Raw genomic sequence first — 23,457 nt, 5'->3', positions numbered from 1 at the left:
GCCAGCATAAGTTGAGGTCCAAAGAGGTTTTAGAAGCTTGAGAAAGTTAGCAGACTCCAATCTTTATTCAACCTTCTGTTGGAGTGTTGTGGAGAAATTGCTCTGGTGTCTTCAAAGAGAATGTTTTCTAGTTAGGAACCTTGGTTTCTATCTAGAGTTTTAATTGGTAGAACTGGAGAGACCTTGAGCAATTTGGGGAGAACAGATGTCCCTAGCATTTTGGAACAGGAATTAACCATATCCCTCAGTCTCATGAGAGGTAAGAACTCAGAATTTTTAGTAGGACTAAAATCACAAATTATTAAAGACTGCATGCTTGGCTTGAGGATGTGTTTGCTTTTTTGTTTTTTATGTCTTTTCTGCTTTTATAGCTCTTTTTCATCTGGCTTTATAGGGAGTTGAATTTACAGAACCCATAGAGGTTTTTGATACTTAGAACTGTGCCTGGAAAACAAATATTTATACATTATTATTATTATTACTATTATTACTACTACTACCAGTAATAGCATTATAACTGTTATTTATTAGGAACAAAGTTCTTTATTTCCCTGTGAAAGATGTTTTAAGTTTAAATTCGGAAGTTGTTGATCACTTAAGATTATTTTTTTTCTAAAGCTTTTTATCTTAGTGCTAGTGACATAGTATGGTATGCAGGCTTTCTGAGATTAGAAAAAAGAGGTAAAACCTGTTGACTTTTTTCTTCCTCTTTTGAAAATTTTAGGTTAACTTTACATATAATGAAATGTGCAAATTTTAAATGTACAGTTGATTGGATTTTGAGAAAGTGCATACACCTATGTAAACACTACCCCAGTTAGATAAGAACATTTTTATTACCCGGAAGTTCCCTGGTGCCCCTTTGCAATCAGTTCACCAATCTCTCTCCCACCCCCTTTCCTAGGCAACCACACTGATCTGATTTCTATCACCATAAATTAGTTCTGTCTGCTTTAGAATTTTATATAAATGAAATTATATAGTGTGTAGTCTTTCATGTATAGCTTCTTTTGCTCACAAAGTCTGCGAGATTCATCCCTTTTGTTACAAAGTCTGAACAGTTTATTTTCATTGCTGAATAGTATTCTATTATATGAATATACCACAATTGGTTGTTAATTCATCTGGTGATGCACATTTGTATTATTTCCAGCTTTGGCTCTTCTGAATAAAAGTGTTATCAACATTCATATATAAATTTTTTTGTGGACATACGTTTTCATTTCTTTTGGGTAATGACCTAGGAATGGAACTACGGGTTCATAGGGTATGTGTATGTTAACTTTATACAAAACTGCCAGTTTTCCAAAGTAATTTAACATTTTCATACTCCCAGGAATGTGTGAGAGACACAATTGCTCCAACATGTTTGCCAACCTTCAGTGATTCTTATAGGTGGAAATGATATCTCATTGTTGTTTTAACTTGTATTTCTCTGATGATTAATGATGTTTGGCACCTTTTCATATGCTTATTTTCCATTTTTATATGTTTTCTTATGAGAGGTATGTTCACATCTTTTGCCCAATTTATTTAATTGTATTATCTCTTTTTAGTTTGTAGGAGATCTTTATATAATCTAGAAACAAGTCCTTTTTTTAAGAAAGTCGTGCTGTGAATCTTTTCTCCTAGTTTTTGACTTGAACTTCATTTTCCTAACAATGTCTTTTGAGGAGCAGAAGCTTTTAATTTTGATGATGACCAGTTCATCTGTTTTTTTCTCTTTTGGTTCATGTTTTGTGTGACCAGTCCAAGAAATCTTTATTTACCCTAGGTTGTGAAGATACTCACTACATTTTCTTCTAGAAGCTTTATACTGTTATTTTTTTACATTTAGGTTTTTAATCTATCCCAAATCAGTTTTTGTGTGATATGTAAAATAAGGGTCAAGATTTTTCTCCCTTTACTTTTACCAGGTTTTGGAGTCCAGCTGGTGACAGAATATCCACACTAAGTTTTTATCTGTTTTGATCCTTTGTTTTCTGAAATAATATTAGTTTCCAACTATGATTGTGAGATCTCCATCTTGACCTCTGCATACCATAAGGTTTCAGGCTCACAGTATAGATTCACTAATGAGATTTACATTTTGGTTGATCTCCCCTGTACCCTTTGCTTCCAGTGTGTGGAATATATATGTCATGCATTACTAGAGGGACACCTAGACACAACTTTAAATAACAGCAAATCAATTGAGAGAAAGTAACCCTGCTTTTAGTCATTCAGTTCTTTTGGATTGAGAAAGCCTCTATTTGATTCTTTACTTATTTCAAATACTTGCTAATACCCTCCCTCCCTTTTTGTAAGTAGTGAGATGGACTCAAGCTCACTCACTGCCTTGCTAGGCACCAGTGTTCAGCTAGAATTTAGTAATATTTTGCTTTCCTTTTAAGTGATTTTTTTTTTTGCTACCTTGTATTTTTTCACAATAATTACTAATTTTCCACTGAAGAGAGTGATTAAATTTTGCCTTTAAAATTTTTGTTTTAAAGGGCACCTGGGTGGCTCAGTTGGTTAAGCGACTGCCTTCGGCTCAGGTCATGATCCTGGAGTCCCTGGATCGAGTCCCACATCGGGCTCCCTGCTCGGCAGGGAGTCTGCTTCTCCCTCTGACCCTCCCCCCTCTCATGTGCTCTCTCTCATTCTCTATCTCTCAAATAAATAAATAAAATCTTTAAAAAAAAAAATTTTTGTTTTAAAAAATTTAATCGATTTTAAAGAAAAATGTTAAATACAGGTAGGACAAAGGGGGATGACAGAATTGGAGAATGTGGTATGTGTTGGAGGTTGGATGTGGCCCTGATGGAAAAGGTGTATGGGAGTGAGTGAAATTTGGGAGTTGCTTCTCCAGCATTTCTCAGGTGTCTCAGTTATTTCTGCTTTATCTGCAGAACTGACTTGTTTAACAGGTGTTTCCTGAGCATCTGCTTTGTGCAGAGAAGTGTCCTGAGAATATGAGGAGAAATCTGGTGTTCTCCACCTTGTTGTCTAAGGTAGGGGAGAGGACATGTGTTGATGTGGCTACTAGTGTGAGTGTATGATGGTAAATGCTGTCGGAGCAAGTGGCCAGGATGTCTTTGCCCATGAGGAAGGGGAGGTCATCTCTAGCTGGGGTCTTGAGGCCTTGGCTCAAACTAATGTTTTTACAAAACTACATGTCTTTCTCCCTTCTATCTTGAATCTCTCTTCCTAAATCTCCATCAGTTTTGGTGGGAGAAGGGACTGTCATTTGTAGGCATTACTCTGAGAAGGACTGTGTCCAAAAGGAAGTCACGTTCATCCTCAGAAGACAGTGGCTCCCAGAGTTCTGGATCTAGCACACCTGTGTTTAGTTGGATATTTACTTAATTGTTTTGAGTCCCAGGTTCTTCTTTACTGATGATAGTGAAGCCCAGTGTCCTTCCTGCTTCATTAGACAGCATATGTAAGAGACATTTATGATGTACATTTGTACATCCATATTATTTTCATTCTTATTAGTATTTGAAATACTGATGGTTAATGATATTGAGTGCATTTTAGGTGTTTAATTCTTTTTTTCTCTTTTTTCCCCCTAGGTCTTGATGCAGAACTTTATTATGTGAGGAATGACCTTATTAGTCACTATGCTCTATCCTTTAACCTGTTAGTACCCAGTGAGACAAATTTCCTGCACTTCACTTGGCATGCAAAGTCCAAGGTAAGAGAGTGGTCAACCAGAGATGCCAAGACAGGACCACTCAGGCCCAGAGGCCGATGCAAGGGCTGTATCTGAGGGATGGGCTGCTGTCTGTCTAAAAGGGTCTGTGGGTGGTGGGCTGTGGCAGTACTGGGTCTTTTCAGATTTATGTTTTAAATCTTTAGCCTGTTCTTTTTTTTTCTTTGTTAAAGATTTTATTTATTTATTTGGCAGAGAGAGAGAGCACAGCAGGGGGAGTGGCAGGAGAGGGACAAGCAGACAACCCACTGAGCAGGGAGCCTGATGTGGGGCTCGATCCCAGGATCCTGGGATCATGACCTGAGCCAAAGGCAGATGCTTACCTGACTGAGCCACCCGGGTGCCCCTCTTTAGCCTATTCTGTTAGACTTTCTCAAGTCCTTTAAAATGAAGGTAGCCATCATTTATGTGACTAGCTAATGACAGAACACTTACATCCTTTCAGGCTTTTCAAGGAGGGATGCAGATCTAGTTTGAAGAGGGAACAGTTGGACCTGCTAATGACTGCTGTTACTGTGAACTGATAACAGTAGAAGATGGGGAAGTGGGCTAGGTGTTTTGGACATGTTTGATATAACGGATACAGGTCTGCCATTTATAGAGAAATGGTAAAAGTGGGATACAACAGATGCAGGCACCCATGTGTGCTGAGGCTAAGCTCCTTTAACAGTAAGGGACCTTCTGCCTGGCTTACTTGTTGCTAAATTCTTCACATTTTCTCTGACTGACTCCATGAACATAAGTTTTCTCATAGGTCAAAGAATGGGGACTGAGGGTAGAGCCCACCTCCTCCAACCAACTTTAATTTCTTTTATTAGCATTATAATAAACAATAGGATTTTATTTGGGAAATAAAAATAGTTTTGCTACTAAAATCTCTTCGAGTTTTTTTTTTTTTGAGTATTACAAAGTGGTGTCTGTCCTGACATTTGTGGCAAAGTCGTTTAAATTTGATGACTTTAACAAGATCTTTTTATCTACTTAGAAAACAGTAAAGAATATTAGGAAAATTCAAGTATTAATAGAATTGTTTTTACAACTATTGAGACTTTGTAGATCTATACCCCAAAGTAATCATTGTTTATAGTTTGGTATACTTCAAACTCATTTTTTAAAAATCTTTTTAAACAAAAAGGGGATTTTATCATACCTATATTGTACAACATTTTTCCCCTTACTAATACTGTATTTTGGCATCTTCCCATTTCTCTACTTGTAGATTTAACTCATTCTCTTTAATGGCCTTATAGTATGATATTATATGGATATATGATTATTTCTTAAGGGCCTCACTGACTCATGGATTTTTGATAGCATTTCACTATTTCAAACAATGCTTCCTTTCACTGTTAGAGATAGTTTCCTTCAGTTCATCTGGCAGGCAAAATCCATGGCACAGGGATAGGGAAAACAGTGGGTAGTTCATCTTTTGTTGATGTTTCTACCTTTGTTATTGATGAATATAGAAACAGAAAAAATGTGTGTGCAAATGTGTACCTGGATATATGTATGTATGTATGTGTATGTATATATAGGTATATATGTGTGTCTGTATACATGCATTGAGAAATTTTTGTGCACTTGTGGAATTATTTTTGAGTAGTAAGTTATCACCAAGTAGTGAAATGGCAGGGTCAGAGTGTGCATGTTTAAAATTTTGGTTGATATTGCCAAATTATTTCTCCCTTCCCTCTCCCAAGATGGTAGCAATGAACCAGCGTTCCTTGCCAAGTGAATAGGGGTGCTTATTTCTTCAATTCACTTATTTTTTTTTTAAAGATTTTTTTTTTATTTATTTATTTGAGAGAGAATGAGAGAGCATGAGAGGGGGGAGGGTCAGAGAGAGAGGCAGACTCCATGCTGAGCAGGGAGCCCGATGCAGGACTCGATCCCGGGACTCCAGGATCATGACCTGAGCCGAAGGCAGTCGCTTAACCAACTGAGCCACCCAGGCACCCTTCAATTCACTTATTAACACTAAATATTTTAAGTATAGTTGTTTGCTAATCAGATGAGTAAAAATGATTATATAACTACCCATATATTCATATTATTATTACAGTTGATCCTTGAATAACATGGGGGTTATGGGATACTGATGCCCCCCTGTAGTCGAAAATTCATGTATAACTTTTGACTCCCCCACACTTAATCACTAATGGTCAAATAACACATATTTTATATGTTATTATATACTGTAATTCTTACAATAAAGTAAGCTAGAGAAAAGAAAATGTTAAGAAAATCATAAGGAAGTGAAAATCCATTTATGGTATTACACTATAAAAAAAAAATCCATATAAATGGACCTGTGCAGTTCAAACCGGTGTTATTCAAGGATCAGCTATATATATATATACTCAAGCATACATTACAGAAACATTATACACACATATACATACAGGCATTAAAATATAGCTGCAGTAATGCGATTAAAGTTGACTTAGCTTGGATTCTGGGTAAAACATGTGCCTTGTCTGGAGCACCTCAACTATCCAACATTGTTGCCTTGGGGTATCCAAATATGGGCCTGCTTTTTTAGTGGTGGATTCATCTTTAGGGTAAAAACTGCAAAAACAGAGGTCAAGAGAGAAAATTCATGTGAAACAATTAAGAACATTTAGTAAATGGTAACCTGGATATGCTGAAGTGCCAAAAGATACAGATAATTCAGAAAAGGTTCACATGAGACATTTAAATCTGAGATATGTCAGTTTCAATGAGTAGGCACCTGGACTCTTCAAAGAAACTGCACTAACACATTTTCCAGTATTCTTATATAACATTATGTGACATTATTTAGGGGTGGGGGTAGCTTTTAATTTTGATATAAGTTCCAACATAAAAATTACAAGAATAGTACAAAGAATTCTCCTATATTGTTTACCCAGATTCACTGATTATTACTGGTTTGCTTCATTTGCTTACTTTATCATTCATTCTTTCTCCCCACCCTCAGGCACACACACTTTTTTTCTTGAACTGTATGAAATGAATTGCAAGCATCCTGTCCCTTTAGCCTTAAGTACATCAATTTATATGTTCTCAGAATAAGTGATCAAAATCAGGAAACTTAACATTGATACAATACTGTTATCTAATGTATAGTATTCACATTTCATCAGTTATTCTGATGGTGTTCTTTATAGGTCTTTTTTATTTGATTCAGGATCATGCATGCAGTTGGTTGATGTACCTTTAGTCCTCTATTAATCTGGAACATTTCTTTGGCCTTTTTTTGTGTGTCTTGACCTTGATATTTTTGAAACACAGTGTCCCTCAATTTGAGTTGTCTGAGGTTTCCTCATGATTAGATTCAGGAATGTCTCTTTGCTGGTAACACCACAAAAAAGCTGTCCTTCACAGTACACATGATATCAACTTATCCCATTACTGGTGATCTCTGCTCACTCAGTTCACTAGGTTCCTCCACTGTGAAGTTTTCTCCTCTATAATGAGTAAGTAATTGTGGGGAGATTTTGTGAAATTATATTTTAAAAATTCCATTCTTTATCATGCTTTCAACTGCTAGTTTCTGCATCTGTGTTTAGAATTAGTTTCCACTTTTTAGCCAGTGCTGTCGAAGAGATTCGTATGTTCCCTCTCACTGGAAGAGGTCAGATCCACATTCGGTAAATATTAGGTGGGAGTATTGTAGAAGGAATGGGAATTCAAGCATTTGTGGAGTAGCTGGTCTTGAATTTTAAGTTCCCTTGCTACTCTGAGATCCAGTGTTTCTGTGAACATCTTTCAGGCAGAGAAGCTTCTTATATTCTCCAAAAAATTGATACTTAATCCTTTGTTACTTTTCCTACTTTTAATGCTGATGAATATAAAAACACAATAATACATATATTTTGAAGTAGTGAAAAATCTAATGAAATAGAGAATCTACTATTCTGTTGACCTTGAATAGGGTGTGATTATTTCTGGGCCCACTTAGGAAAAAATAATGATACATCATGCGAATGGTTCCTGGGCAATTATATGGATAGTGACTTGTGAATAAAAAGGCAGTGTGGCATGTGGCAGTTGTAATTGAACAGAATTCAACCTTCTCTTAACCTTTCCTTTTTAAAAATACACATACATTGGATGTTTTTATTTGGAGTGAGTTTCAGGGATCTGATATTGCTGATAGTGGATGTCTGAGGAATTTTAGGAGCCTGCCACAGGAGGAAGTTGGAGTGGAGGAGAGTAGAGAGAGGAAAGGGTTCAGCTGAATATACATATTTGAAAGGGTTCAGATGAATATATGTACTTGTACTGGCCTAGGCACAGCGTGGGTCAGGAGGCGCCCTGGTATAGCTCTGTGGTCCTTCTAAATTCTTAATGAATAATTTCTAAACTACTTCTGTGGCAGGTTTTAAATACCATCCTTAGTGCACATTTGAGCTACTATTGCTGGTATGATATTCCTGGTAAGGCGGAAGGAAGTTCCCTGACTTGTTGGAGGGCATCACCACCTATTTACACATCTAGCCAGAATCCTAGAGCGGGGGCTATACTTCTTCTCCTACACCTACCAAGTCCAGTTGATTATCTCTCATAATTATACCTTAAATTCATCTCCTACCTCTTTCTGGACCTGATGCCCCATCTGTAGTTTGGGCCTTCATTGTTTCTTAACGAGATATGGAAATAGTTTTCTAACTGGTCTCCTTGCCTCTGGACTGACTTCTTGCTGCACTGCTGCCGCACCTCACCCCCCACCCTCTGCCCCCCAAAACTACTCCAGGGCTCTCAGTTGCCACCAGAATAAAGTTCTGATTTCCTAGGAAGCCTTTATGATCTTGTTTCTGCCTTTCTTTTCTACTTCCTCTTCAGCTAGTTGTTTAGTGCCATTTTGTTTTGCAATGTTTTGAATGCTCTGGACTCTGTTACATTGCTGCTGTTTGCACTGCTAGAAATGCCCTTTCCCCATTCTTTATCTCTTGAACTCCTGTTCATCTCATAAATCTCAGACCTGGTGTCACCTCTCTGTTGGCTATGTCAAGTGCTCCTTTCTGCACCATGGCACCCTTCTCTTTCCTCTCTCATAGCCCTTGTCATACTCTAAGAATATTGTAGTGGTTGATCTTCTTTTCTATCTCCCTCCTAGATGCAAAGCACTTCAAAGGAGGAACTCCTTTTCATCTGTCTCTGTGTTCCCTGTTCCTGGTATATAGCACCTGGTACTTAGTTACAGGTGCTCTTTTACTGACCACAGAAGAGATGCACAGGTAGAAGCCACAGAGCACAGCTCAACAAACAGGGATCTTAGTGGTTAGAGCTTTTTAAGGTTGGAATGTATTAGGAATGGTGAATTTCCTATTTCTAGAAGTGTGAAACATAGGCTGGGTACACTTGACACCAGTTGTCCACCTGGGATTTGTCAGGTATTTCACTGTGATTAAAGTTACAAATTTGAAGACATGAATGGAATTCATAGATTGAATATATAGCTAAACTAATTTCGCAAGTTCATCTGTAACAGATTTAGAATTTAGGGGCAAGTAATCATCTTCTATTTTAAAATATTTTATAATAAAAATCTAAGGAATATGTTTGTGTTAATCCAGTTTCAGGCTTTGGCCACATTGCAACCCCTAATTCCAGTTTTATGTCATAATCTCTTTGGTAATTTTGGCACAGTTGAGTAATTAAACTTTGTTTATTTTAAAAATTTATCTTTTGAGTAATAATGTATGCATATGGTACAAAATTCAAAAGGCATAAGGGGTATACAGTGAAAAATAAGTACTCTATACTTTGCTAGTCCATCCCCAACCAGTCTAGACACCAAGTTGCCCTTCCATTGGCAACCACTGTTATGTGATTCCTGTCTCCCATTCTAAAGGTAGTCGGTACACAGATAAGCATCTTTGTGTGTGTGTATGTGCGCGCGCGCGTGTGTGTGTATATATATATTTTAACAAGTAACATACTGCATACTTTCTGCAGTTTGCAGAGCACTGAACAACATATCCTGGTAAAGTTTCTCTGTCACTGCATATAGAGTTGAATGTTTTTTCTTTCAAATCACTGAAAAATACATTATATGGTTACAGTTTGGTTTATTGATCAGTTATTATGAGAAAAAAAATAAGACCCAGATTTGGGAAGGGACTTGCTTAAGGTAGTAGAAGCAGAAGACAGAGGAGATAGAGGTGACTTGAAATGGGAAGGTCACACAAGGGGGTAAGAGGGACGTGGCTTCTTCACCTGAGAAGACACACAGGGTTCTTCACCTGATCATGTTGGCTCTAGGGATACAATCATGAAATTTCTGGAGGAAGGCCACAGCTCCTAAGCTCTAACACTTTATCAGAAGTTCTCAGTTCTTGCTTTTTAAGGTGTGCCAGGAGGTAAAATATTTGCTTCCAAATATCTCCAGGCTCTCCTTGACATATCCGTTCACACTGTAGATATTTTAACATTAGTTTTCACACATCAAAGCTTTTGCTAATAGTGTTGCTTTTCAGTGTTTACCTGGTGGTTGTTTTGTCTGCCAGACCGACTGTGGTCTTCTCAGAGGCTGAAGCTGTATCTTATTCTTGACATTTGTGTCACATAGCCTTAGTGAGTGGTGGTTAAATACCATTGGTTAATTGCATTTGCAGGTGGGATGAGAACTCTGGTATTTCTTCTCTTTCACAAGACCACATGGTCAAAAAAAGCAAAGACTACTAGGTGGTTTTAACAAATAGTTTCTTCTGTATTCCAGAACATTCACTAATATATGGGAAAAAAGCATGCCACTGCATCTGTTAAGTGTCAGTAGACGTTTTAGGCAGCTGGAAGGCAAAAATATACCAAAATATAGCAGAATACTCCCCCAACTCACATCCACTCTGTAGCTGTTCTCTGGTTTCAGGAAATCTTCATCCTTGTCAGGAGAGTCTGCAGGGAACTTGTCCAGAGTTCCTACAGCAGCCCCAGGCCAGCCGGCAGTATCTCCTGCAGAGTGGGATTTCTGTGAAAAAGGCAGCACTTCTGGTAAATTCAGAGAAATTAAAAGGCTATACGGCTGTAGGCAAATGTATTCACGTTAAATCTGTACTGTGTTCCAGAAGGAAATGGCTTTACTCATCAGCTGCCTATTTGCAATTGCCATTTGTTTCCAAGTAAGGGAAGATTACCAAAAATGTTTATTTTTTAGCTTATTCAAATATTTACATTTTCTCTAGCTTCTTTTCTGAAACATTTTGGCTCACTCTTTTTTCTGATAAACAACTGCTGTTTAGATTTCCTTTGTTCCAGTAGATTATGAATGTTAGCTTTAGAACGGATCTGTTTCTTCAAAGGATCATGGGCAAGTGAGAATCCACATAGATCGATACATGGCAAAGTAAAGAAAATTGGACAGTGATAATTGGCAGATATTAATTCTAAAAAATTAATATCCTAAGGATTTCAGAGAGAGAAGAGAACTGCCTTGTGAATGCCTGGCATGTTTAGATAGTCCCTCAAAAAGGGAGCCAGCAGAGGGGCAGGCTTCTGTGCTTTATACTCCTTGTTCCTCCAGGCTACTTTTCTAGCCAAAGGGTCAGTCTTCGCAAATCTTCTACCCAGCTCCACTCACGAGCTCATTTCCCTCCTCCTCGCCTCTCTGAGATACTTGGGTGCTAATCTTGTCCCCTGCCATCTGCATTGCCGTTAGGGCCTTTGACCCCGTTTGCCATTCTCTGCTTTCCTAGAAGTTCTGGTCCTTGGTTAGCTGTGCCTCTGCTTATAATAACTGAGACCTAGAATAAAAGAGACAGCAAATGTGGGGAAACATACATTTGGCTTTGAATCTGTTAAGTTTGAGAGCGATAAAATTATAATATATATATGTATATATATATATATATATCTAGTAGGTAATTGGGCATATGGAAGAGCTTGAAGGTATAAGAGAGTGAGAGACAAGTGGATGATACGAGATTCTATCAGTGGTGAAATGGACTAGAACCTAACATACTAGAAGAGAGTTCATTATTTAGAGAGGAGGATATATCTCTCCTTGGGACTGGAGTACAGAGGTTGAGTACTCTAACAGATCTCTCTGGTGCTGATAAGAATGACAGAAAGGAGGTTCCTGTGGGTTAGCTGAAGGAGATGACGACATTGTCTGAAGAGTGAGGAAGTAGTAAGGGCAGCAGGTGGTAAAGTGGTGAGGTCCTGTGACATTGCAATGAGTAGACTAGGGAGGGAGAGGAGTTGTGAAGAAGGGCTTGCTGACAGGATTAAGGGCCTGCTCTGAGCCTGGAGGGTCATCTTTGTGTAGAAGCACCCTTCTCTCTGGGGATATGATTCCCTGCAGCAGTGCTGGGCAGCAGTAGAGTTAGAGATTGTCAGGGTGCTGGTGTGGCCCTCTGAGGTATGAGGGTGCCAATATGACTGTGTCGGTAAGTTGTCTTTGGAGCACAAGCTCTGGGAAGTGAAACCAAGTCATTGTCTGGGCTGGAGAGGAGGGAAATAGTTGAATTGGCCATTGCATTCAGCTCTGAGCACAGCCCTTGGCTTACAGATGTGCTTCATAAATGTTGGCTGAATCAGAGTGGTGGAGACAACTGGTTTTGTAGGAATCAGAAATAGTGATGGGATCTTTGATTGGGTGGGATTTGTGCATTTGTTGTGGTTCTGGATTAATTCTTTATTATGTAGCAATGCTGAATACTTAATATTGGAGCCACCAGGAAGATGGCAGGAGACAAAGTGAGCCAAGGGCCAAGGCCTCTGCAAAGTTTTTGTCTGTTGTTGATGTTGATGGTATGAGAAATAGCCATCTTGAGTAGAATTTGTGAACTTCAGGATATAGGGGATTTTGCATGAGGGAAGAATGTCTAGAAAGAACCTAATGATCCTAAAAGAATACGGTCTTGACCCTGAGGGTCAGGTGTTGTAAGAACTGAATGATAGGGGAAGAGATGACTTCTGAGAAAAGTCAGGTTGCGGGAGAAGGTGGGGAAGACAATTGTGAAAAGCCTAAGAGTGTAGGAGGCAGTTTTAGAATAGTGGGGGTCCCAAGATGGAAGACAGAACAGAAGAGCTGCAGCAATGTTCTTGGCAGAGCACAGGAGTTTGTGTCAGAATCTCTGGGGTCAGTAGTAAGCTGTGCTTGTGGGGAAGTGGGGCAGTAGGGTAGCTACTCTGGAATGACTGCTGATGCCACTGGGGTCTGCATTTATCGGGCGGACCTATGCCAGCCTGAGAGCGTGTTGTATTAATTATCCTATTTGATCCTCATAATGTGTTGTAGTAGCCTCATTTTACAAAAACTGAAACTCAGAAAAGTAAGGGTCACAGAACCTCATGGTTCCAGTCCAGTTCTTGCTTTATTTCTTGTGCACTTGCCCTTCATGTATTGTCCTGTTCAAAGATAGCATGGATATAGGGATATAGCCAATGCATTCCCTTAGTATTGTTGGAAAGCCTGCTCCTTCTTGGCCCAAATGCAGCCAGGGTGTAGCTGGCTCTCTAGCACCCCCTGGTGGCAGTGACAGTATCGTGGCGTGCTAAGGTAAGCGTGAACACTGACTAGCTCAAGGTACCAGTAAGTCCCGGATACGCAGCAGCAAGAACATTTTCTTTGTTGTGAACATGGCACTTACCAGATACAGCCTTTAACAATTGTTTGTATGTGTATCTTAACTGCAAAGTAATAGTTTGATATTTGTATACCCCTACAACGTTCAGGGACATTCAAGTATGAAAGTGTGAAAAGAGACCCACTCATAGGGGGAGTTAAATTCATTGGCATGAACGCTTCTTATCCATGCGTAGACAGATTTGCCCCAGCCAATCCCTTTCCTTATAAGCTAGGATGATACTCTCTTCCTATTTCTTTTCATCTTTATTATGTCCCGTTTCATTGGCTTTTTTCATTAGCATATAAACACATTGTAATACCTCTCATTAAAGAAAGAAAAACCTCAGAATCAGTACACACACACCCCCCCTGCCCCCCAACCTGGTTCCTTTTTTCCTGATTAAGTTTCTTAAAGAATGGTTTCCTAAACCTGTTCCTACCACTCTTTTCCCAACCCATTGCTCCTTGGCTCTTGCCAGTTCTAGCTCTTCACCAAAACCACCCTTGTGACCACTGAATGGGAGAGGAGTACCATTCTTACCAAGACCCCAGCGGGGTGTACAAAGAGTAACGTGAAATGTAAGGCCTCATTAAAGGTCTTGAAGGTGGCAGATGTTCCGAATTTCAGCTGTTGTTTTGCAGTTTGAGCTGTTCCTTCCATGACCATCAGTTTAGCAATAGGGCTGTATTTGTTGATGCTGGTTGGTTTTTGTTTTTGTTTTGTTTTTAAGATTTTATTTATTTATTTGCGAGAGAGGGCACAAGCAGGGGTAACTGCAGGCAGAGGCAGACGGAGAAGCAGGCTCCCCGCTGAGCAAGGAGCCCAATGGGGGGCTCGACCCCAGGACCCTGAGATCATGACCTGAGCCGAAGGCAGATGCTTAACCGACTGAGCCACCCAAGCGCCCCAGATGCTATTTGGTTATGTTAAGCCACCTATGTAGGCCAGATATTGATAGTTGTTATTGGTGTTCCAATGATATCTTCATAATTACCTCTTTTCCTTTCTGGATTCTGAATTACTTGAGAAATAGATTCAGAGATTAGATGGGCTTCCAAACATAAACTTTCTTTATGGTGAAAGCTGGACTAGAGATATTCTTGAGATATGCTTTGTAATCTGCTTGTGGAGTGAGTGGATCTGCAGAGCAGACCTTCATCCACCAGCCACATGGAAGCCCTCAGAGCCTGGCATTTATCAATCAGAGAAGATATTGGTTACTAGTCAGTGGTCTGTAAATTACACATCTCAACAACTTGACTCTTCATATCTGTCTCTTCAGGGCCTTTCTGTCAGTGGCTGTGTAGTCCTCAGCAAGATTTCTGAATCCTAGAATGAAGATTTTACAGGAGAGTTGTAGTACTGTTCTAGACATGAAATAGAGGGTGGCTTACTGGGTTGACTTTTTATCCAGTTCGAAATTCCTAGGACTGTTTATGATAAGTTGGATTTTGTTATAGCTAGGTTATTTGTACATTTGGAAGACTCATGCATTTACTAGTTCATGAGCTAATCATTGAAGTCAAACTGTTAGTGTCCTTTCTGTTACCACAGATTCAGTTTGTTTGTTTCTACATTTTACAGGTTGAATATAAGCTGGGATTCCAAGTAGACAATTTTGTGGCTATGGACATGCCCCAGGTCAACATTTCTGCTCAGGGGGAAGTTCCACGCACTTTATCAGGTGAGTCTGAAAGAGTTAACATACTGTTTTCAGTTGTGTCCCCCATATCCCAAGAAGAACAGTTTAATAATTGATGCGTAGTATATCTTACTTGATAGGCTTAAGATGTATAAGTACTTTGAAAAGTAATTTTTGAAAATCCTGATTATTTGCACTGTATTTTAAACCATTCCCTCTTTTCCATCCCTTCCAGAACTGTCTGTGCTCACTTCTTCCTTGTCTCCTTTTCTGCATTGCTGGCCTTGGCCTCCTCCTGTGTCTGGTCTTGTTCCTCTTGGACTAAATTCCCACACCGTGGCCTGGATCATCACTGAACACTCATATCCGACCAAATGACATCAGTCCTATCAGGGCCCACTACCCCCATCAACTGAGTACATTGCAGACTCTCCCGCCATTATGCTGTTGTGTATCCTCTGCCCCTACCTGCCTGTCTGGCCCTGTTGCTGCATTTTGCCCCAGCATTCCAGTGGCACCGTACTACGTGCAGTTTTGACGTCCTTGCCTTTGCATGTGCCAGTCTGTGTATTTGGAACCCCCTTTTCCTCTTTTCTGCTTGTTAAACTGTCATTCATACTAAATATTCTTCAAGACTCAAAATCTCCACTGTCCTTTTTCTGCTTCCTTTTCTCCCCCCAGGTCTTAACTCTTTCTTCTGTTCTTCATACTCTGTAGGATCTTGTAATTTGACTGTTTTTGAACTGATCACATTATCTTGTAATTCTTTGTGCTTGTCTCTCCTTGCTGGCCTGTGGCTACTCTGAGGGCAGGAGCTGTCTTTTTCAGCCGTCTGCCCTTGGTGCCTAGCACTGCGTCTGCACAGGATAGTCATGTAATACATGTCTGACTAAATGATTTAAGTGTCATATATACCCAGTTTAACTACTGTTGAGCCAGCCTTTTGAGAAGGGCTCCTGAAGATGTGAGATTTTAAGAAAAGCAAAGCAAACTTTTTAAAACTTAAAGTGTAAGCCGTGTACTTTCCACAATATAGCAGGATCATGGAACTCTTTCTGGCAGTCTCATCTGTTGTTATTAGTGACATACATTAAGCTTTAAGAAGGCATAGGAAGGCTTGCTCATTTTTATGGGGCAGTAAAGAAATTCAGAAATGCCCATATTTTTCATATGCTCATACAGATGATAGAATGATACTCTAAATTTGTAGAAAAAGAATCTTAAACTGAGAGATTGAAAAAAAAAAAAAAAGATTTGCACCAAAGTCTGTTATCTCGTTGCTGTAGTAATTGATTAAAGCCAGTTTCTTTTTAGAAAGGGTTTTTTTTTAATTCAGTTGATTAATTTATCAGGTTTATCAGTTTACAGGTTTATATTTAATCTCTTCATTAAGAGAAATACATAATTGCATTTTGGTGGTAAATTGTCTTTCCTTTTTATCAAGTAATTGCTGTTTTGTTGCTGATGTGACTGGTAAGGTAGCAGGGTTTGCCTTATTCTATAGCTTTACTATATTATAATAAGAGGACTTGTGAGACAAAGTGATCTATTAAAAATCATGAGCAAAAGTTGAAAATAGTGATCTCTTCCTTTATGTCTTGGCTTGTTCTTTAATGCTAACTTTTATATCTATAATGAATGAAGAAATACTTAATGTCTAAAGCTATGTAGTCTGAAGGTAAGTTCTGTGAAAATTTCTGTTTAGTATTATGTAAATGTATTATTTTTAGTTTTATGCAACAAAAATAAAGAATTCTAAAATAGTAGGTATTAATATTGATTTTTAGAAAAGTAAAATATCTTTTCTTTTTTGCTCTTTAAACAGTGTTTCGGGTCGAGCTTTCCTGTACTGGCAAAGTAGATTCTGAGGTTATGATACTAATGCAGCTCAACTTGACAGTAAATTCTTCAAAAAACTTTACAGTCTTAAACTTTAAACGAAGGAAAATGTGCTACAAAAGTAAGGAATTTATTTACCAGAGTGTGTGTTTTATATAGATGTGATAAGGTCATAAATATATTTTGTCATCTTTCTACAGATTTGTGACCAAATCTTGATGATAGTTGCAAGTGTGAAAAGAAAGAGCACTAACAGATGAAATTCTGAGATAATCGCCAGGTAGCTTGTTGCCAGGAATCTCCCTCGGGCCCTTCGTTCTCAAAATCTTTTCTCAGAATTGCTAACTTTCCACTAGGGATGTGAAATAGTACTCAAGTGGCTGGTCACCTAATTGTGATAGGGGCCCCTGAGTACCTGAGTGTTCACTGAGTTTTCCTTATAGAGGTGCTGATGTGCAGAAGCATTGCCTGGGGCCAGATGGACTGGGCCTGAGATGGGGACAAGTCACTTACCCTAAGTCTTAGTTTTTTCATTTGTAAACTGGGCATAATAACCTGTTTCAGAAGTTGTTCTTTTTTATTTTCTCTTAGGTTAATTGAATCAAACCTAAATCTTAGAATACCATGTATGGGTACTTAATAGATGTTAGTAGCTTTGGTTTTGAATAATCGGTTACTTAAGAAATTACAGTGGCTATGAGAATTCCTAGCACGTAGGCTGTAGATGAAAGAATTTTAGAGTTTCTCCTTAAAGGTCATCTAGTCCAACCTGCTCACTTTAAGTTGCACTAAGGTAAAGTGACCTAAATTTGCATGGCCACTTAGGTTACTATCTAAGATAGGGAAAATAAAACCCTCTAAACTTATTGAGTGCCTACTGTTGACAGCTGCTTTACTTCCATTGAACGCAGTTCTCTCTAGGCAGTGGGTCTCTCATTACCTCCATTTTCTCAGGAGGAAGCTGAGGCTCAGGGCATCTGACCAACTTGCCAAGGTCAGACAGCTAAGTGGTACAGCTGGATGCAAACTCATGCTCTTAGCGCCATTGTTAAACTCTCTCTCAAACATTTCCTACTTGAAATTAGTGCTGAGTGTTATGAAAGATCCTAATGCCAGCAAGTGAGTTACAATGGCTGATGTCAAGATACATGCCAATAAAAAAGCTCTACTGCATTGGAATGGACATTTTTTAAATGGAAAGTTAGCAAGCACCTTTTAGCTTCAGTGTTTTGATACATTTTTCAGTTCTAATATTCTCAGTTATGTACCTACTTTCATGTAATTTTCAAGCCAAAGTGGACTTTAGAGTCTCTCTAGTTCAGTCTAGTCATTATATAATTGATATGAGGAGACTGGGCCCTAGAGAGACTGCCTAAGCTAGCACAGTCAGTCAGTAAGGAGTATAGAAGGCCTGGTTCCTGATCCCTAGGGAAGGGGATGTGACTGTACCATGGTGCTTCGCCTAATGTCTAAAGGCAGCATGATGGCCAAATGTGATGTGATTGATGGAGTCCACCACTTAGTAACCACTGAGGTTAAGGATCAGCCGACATTCAGAATGATCCCATACTTTGTCCATTTTCTTTAATATGTATGTGAAAATTAAATTAAAATACAGTTGGTGTAATTTTCTACTCTGTTTTAGACTTAAGTTTAATATAGTGCTCCCCTTTTCATTTGGTCGTTATACTTCTGGCCACCCCAGTCGTCCAGTTCATGGCTCTTTAATATGTGATCCTAATGTGTTTGTCTGGTTTTCTACCCTACTACATTTAAAAAATTGCAACAGAAAATATATCTGTACTATATCGAATGTTAATGGGTGTTACTGGCAAGAAAATGTTCCTTTTTTATGTGAGAGTGGGGACTGCTTGATCAGGTAAATTTCATTACTTAAGAACTCCTTAGAGCCTTTATACTCTGCTAATGTGAATTATGCACCTCCACAGAGGTTAAAATATGTGTTTCCCCCCAAACTTCTTGACCACAGAAACCCTTTTCATTGAGCATCTATAAGCAATACCCATAGATTAGGAATTGGTGATTATAGTGATAATTATCAGAATCGTAATGTAGCATTTATTGTCTTGCAACAAATACTTTGTTAGTTCAGGCAGTGTTCTAAAAGAACACAAAACTATGTTAGAGAAAAACTCAGAAAATGTAATTAGAGTATTTAAGGATTTTCATGGAAAAGGAAGAATTTCTAAAGCATTTTTTATCTTTTTTTAAATTCAGAACTTGAAGAAGTAAAAACTTCAGCCTTGGACAAAAACACTAGCAGAACTATTTGTAAGTGTTACTGAGTTACAGTTCTCCATCATGAGGGAAGAAAAATGGCTGATTGCAAATGCACGTGATTGTATAAGGCTTAGAGGCCTTGTAGTGTCCAGTTTGTCAAAAGATATGTGATGAGGCCTTGCTATTTACTTCACTGATGTTTTGTAGATTGGTATATAGTCAGGGGAAATGATTAGAATATTGACATTTTTGTGAAGCAAAATTCATACATATAGCAAATGATCTATAAGCAAGAATTTGTATCACATCATTTCGAGTGGTTATAATTAAAGTATGAACATAAAAACATGTATAAGATCCTCATCTCAATAGCAGAAGGTTAGAAAATCTGACTAGTGACCTGGGTGGGTTAACCCTCAGCTAATTTCATCCAGGTGAAAATGCAAGCTTAAAGGATACTTAAAGATACGTATTTAAACCTACAGAACAGAAACTCCAAGTAGATCTTTATTTTTTGGTAATGGTTGTGTCTAGATGATATAACTTAGACTTCTTTTTTCCTTTTCTGATGTGGACACATATTGAGTCTTACACTTCCTGAGATCGTTTTAATAGCATTATCTTAAAAGGATAAAAAATTTGTGGTGGGGAGGAATTTCAAATATGCAAAAGTTGAGAGAATGCTCTGATGAACCTACACGTGACCCATTACCCTACTTCAGTAATGATCAACGTTTTGCCAGTGTTGTTCCATTGATTTCCTCCTCCTTTTCTGGATGGGTAAATGGTTGGGGAGGAGTAGAATATTTTAAAGCACAGTTCAGGCATCATATCATTTCATCCATAAATATTCCAGTATGGATTTCTTTAAAAAAGGGCAATTAAGGGGCACCTGGGTGGCTCAGTTGGTTAAGCGTCTGCCTTCGGCACAGGTCATGATCGCAGCCCGCATTGGGCTCCCTGCTCAGCGGGGAGCCTGCTTCTCCCTCTGCCCCTCCCCCTGCTTGTGCTCCCTCTCTCTCAACTAAACAAAATCTTTTTTTTAAAGGTAATTAAAAAAATAACCCACAATCACCCAACACCTATTCACTTGTATTTGATTTATCACATTTAACAAAATTAACAATAATTCCTTAATAAATTCTAATAGCAGACAATTACCTTATTGTCTCAAAAATATCTTTTTATAGTTTTGCCTCCACATCAGGATCCAAATGAAGTCCACACACTGTATTTTGTTGACAGATATTTTATATTACTCAGAAATCACTCACTCCCCCCTTATATCACTTTTTTGTTGATGAAATTGAGTAATTTATCCCATCGAATTTCTCCTGTCTTCATCTTTGTGGTGTTAACATACTTTTTTTTCTCCTGTAAACTGGTAATTAGATTTTGTACTTGATTAGATTTAGGACCAGTCCTTGGCAAGAGTAGTTCATAGATGGTAGTATGTGCTTCCTATTTCATCTTTTTCTCACCTCAGGAGGCAAAGAGTATCTAGCTATCCCAAAGTAGATTTTTTTTTTTTTAGAGATTTTATTTTATTTATTTTAGAGAGAGAGCAAGCAGGGTGGGGAGGGCAGAGGGAGAGAGAGTCTTAAGCAGACTCTGCACTCAGTGCAGAGCCCGATGCCAGGCTCGATCTCATGACCCTGAGATCATGACCTGAGCCGAAACCAAGAGTCAGACACTTTACCAACTGAGCCACGGACAGGTGCCCCCCCAAAGTAGACCTTTTTTGAAGGTAAAGTAATATACATTGTCTGCTTTTTTAGATTATTTCATTTGGATTTATCTCTAAGAAGAAAAAAAAAGTATCTTAAAAAATATCACTGCTCCCCAAATTTACTTTGAAAATTCTAGTGACTTTACCCATTTCTTTTATGCTAGTAGGATGTTATTTCACACAGAGAAACTAGAATATTGCGTATTCTTGGTCTCTGGCTGTCTTTTCTTCAGTACCTCTCTTCTTCCCTCCCTTTCTGTCCATGCATTCAGCATCTGTTGAAAGTCTGTGATATGCCAGGTGGTATGATTAAAGCAGGGGATTAAACTGAGCAAAACAGACCCTGCCCTTAAGGGTTTATAATGTAGTGGATGAGATGGACAAGGCACTAATGCAATGATAATAACATAGTGTGGCAAGCTATGATAAGGCAAGTGCAAGGTGCTTTGGGAACCCTACGGAGGGGCATATAATCTCTGAAGGAGTGAGGGACAGCTTCCTGAGGAAAAGTGGCATCTCGTGTGAGACTTGAAGGCTGACCAGGTGGTGGCAGGTGAAATGTCAAAGTGAAGGAATGGGAACAGTGCATACACAAGCCTGGAATTTAGAGGTAAACAAGCAGGAGACATTTGGGGGGATCTCCCCAGCAGAGTAGTGTCCTCTTCTCTGTCCTGGTGTGTGCTTGGATAGGTACTGCTAGCACCAGCCTTTAGGACCTCCCTTTTCTGCCCCTTCCAAAATTGAACAGCTTGTGGCATCCTTGAGGAAAGTCAGGCCTTCATTCAGGCTGTGTAAAGTCTAGCTGCCCTAGAAGCTATTTGGTCTTTTTGCTTTAATCTGTTCTGATTTATTGTTTTCTTGATTCAGTTTAAATTTTAGAAAGCAGTCTTAGAAGTTTTTGAAAGCTATAGCTTTTATCTTTTGCCCTTACCTATCCCCAGAACTCCACATTTGTATTTCTGTCAATTTGACATCTCCACGTAGATGTATACTGGGTACTCTTAGATACAACAAAACTCTTGATTCTCTCTCTTCCGCCAACCTGCCTTTTCCTCCCAATCTTTGTAAAGGTACCATTATCCACCTAATTCTTTAAGCCTAACTTTTGATTCTTCTTTTTCTTTTTACCCCAATATCATTCATTAGCAAGGTCTGTTGACTGTGCTTCCTGTCCATTAATTTATCTTCAGTAACATTCTTGCCCACACCATTGCTGTCTCTTTTTTGGACTACTGTAGTAACTTTCTAACTTGTTCCCTGCCCCTGTCTTGCACATTCCTCAAAGCATTCTTTACACGACGTGCAGTCAGCTTGGTTTTTTCCCAGGTTTCATCATGTGTATCGTTCCTTTGCTTAATAACGATTTCCTGTCTTATGAAGGATAAAACCCAGATTCCTCAGGTTTTGTTCAGTAGAATTATGATGTGAGTACTCATCATCAAAACTTACTTGATGCCTTAGTTACACCAGTTCTGCTTCTATTTGTCTTCCCTGTGCTTGCTCAGATCACATGTATCTCTGTCTCTGTGTATCTCTTCCTTAGTGTGTGTGTGTGTCTGTCTGTCTTTGAGTTATTTCCCCCATTGCCAAGGTTTGCTTTCTCTTTCCCTCTCTGTTTTGAATAATAGAAAGTTGAACACAATTTCATGAGTGGGGTCTTGTTACCCTGCCCTTATCTTTAAAAATAAATAAGCAAAATAATCTGTTACTCTCATAAGAGAAAAAGACTAAAAGTTTATTGTTTTTTTTTAAATGTGTGGGTCACTCTTGTCTGATCTTTCCACTCTAGACGTCACTATTGAAGAAATATGAAGGATATATAGATCTGTGCTGTCCATTATGATAACTACTAGTCACATGTGACTATTTAAAGTAATTAAAGTGAAATAAAATGAAAACTGCAGTTCCTCAGTAGTACTGGCCACATTTCAAGGGCTTCATCGCCACAGGTGACCAGTGGCTCCTGTATTGGACAGCACACTAGAACATTTCCATCACTGCAGAGAGTTCTCTTGGATAGCACTGCCATACATAAAAAATGTAAAACTTGTGACTTTTGTACTCATTAATGAAAAATTTTCTTTAAACCCTTTTTAAAAAATTCCTTCAACAACATTAAAAAAATTTTAAAAATTGTGAGAACTTATATCAACGCACCACTGGTAACTGATCTTATCAAAGAGTGGGCACATGAAATGAAAATATTTTTTTACAAAGAACAGGATACTCATTGTTTATATTGGGTCATAGAGCAGTTGATAATATTTGTTTAAAAAGCTTAATGTGCTTTTCATTTTTATTTCAGATGATCCTGTACATGCAGCTCCAACCACTTCTACACGTGTGTTTTATATCAGCGTGGGGGTTTGCTGTGCAGTAATATTTCTTGTAGCAATAATATTAGCTGTTTTGCACCTTCATAGTATGAAAAGAATTGAACTGGATGACAGGTATTATACCTATTTTGGGAAAGGAAAAAAATTAAAGCGGTTATTTGCATTTACATGGGAGCCCACACACACCCATGCATTGCGGTGCACAGGGGAGGGAGGGAGGATGATCAGGTCTTGCCAAAAGAAAAATTACTGTCTTTTGTGATTACTGTCATTGTGTTTTTCTGAGTCTTTTTAAAACATTTTTTTGAAGACAGAAATTATAGTTTATTAGTTGGTGGGTAAGAAGTGAGGATCACATTTTTGTCCCATCCCCTTTAACGTGACTCTATTCCAGACTCCTAGTACCTTTTTAAAAT

At 38.6% G+C, this 23,457-nt stretch overlaps 1 protein-coding gene across 3 annotated transcripts in view; it reads left to right on the top strand.

Annotated features, from left to right (window-relative positions):
* Window positions 1-23,457, top strand: part of RYK (receptor like tyrosine kinase) — an 84,906-nt gene that overhangs the window by 17,048 nt on the left and 44,401 nt on the right. For all 3 annotated transcript variants that reach the window (XR_014147102.1, XM_006736899.3, XM_081826633.1), the window contains exons 2-6: window positions 3,558-3,679; window positions 14,839-14,938; window positions 16,722-16,856; window positions 18,974-19,027; window positions 23,011-23,155. Coding sequence is in view for 2 of the 3 variants with exons in the window: in XM_006736899.3 (XP_006736962.2) it covers window positions 3,558-3,679; window positions 14,839-14,938; window positions 16,722-16,856; window positions 18,974-19,027; window positions 23,011-23,155 (556 nt within the window). In the remaining variant the exon portion in view is untranslated. The remainder of the gene's footprint in view (window positions 1-3,557; window positions 3,680-14,838; window positions 14,939-16,721; window positions 16,857-18,973; window positions 19,028-23,010; window positions 23,156-23,457) is intronic.

Source organism: Leptonychotes weddellii, chromosome 1 (genome assembly GCF_054177405.1).
Source record: "Leptonychotes weddellii isolate Sample4059 chromosome 1, ASM5417740v2, whole genome shotgun sequence".
NCBI lineage: Eukaryota > Metazoa > Chordata > Mammalia > Carnivora > Phocidae > Leptonychotes > Leptonychotes weddellii.
The sequence above is the reverse complement of the archived record's forward strand: the minus strand, read 5'-3'. Positions and strand labels throughout refer to the sequence as shown.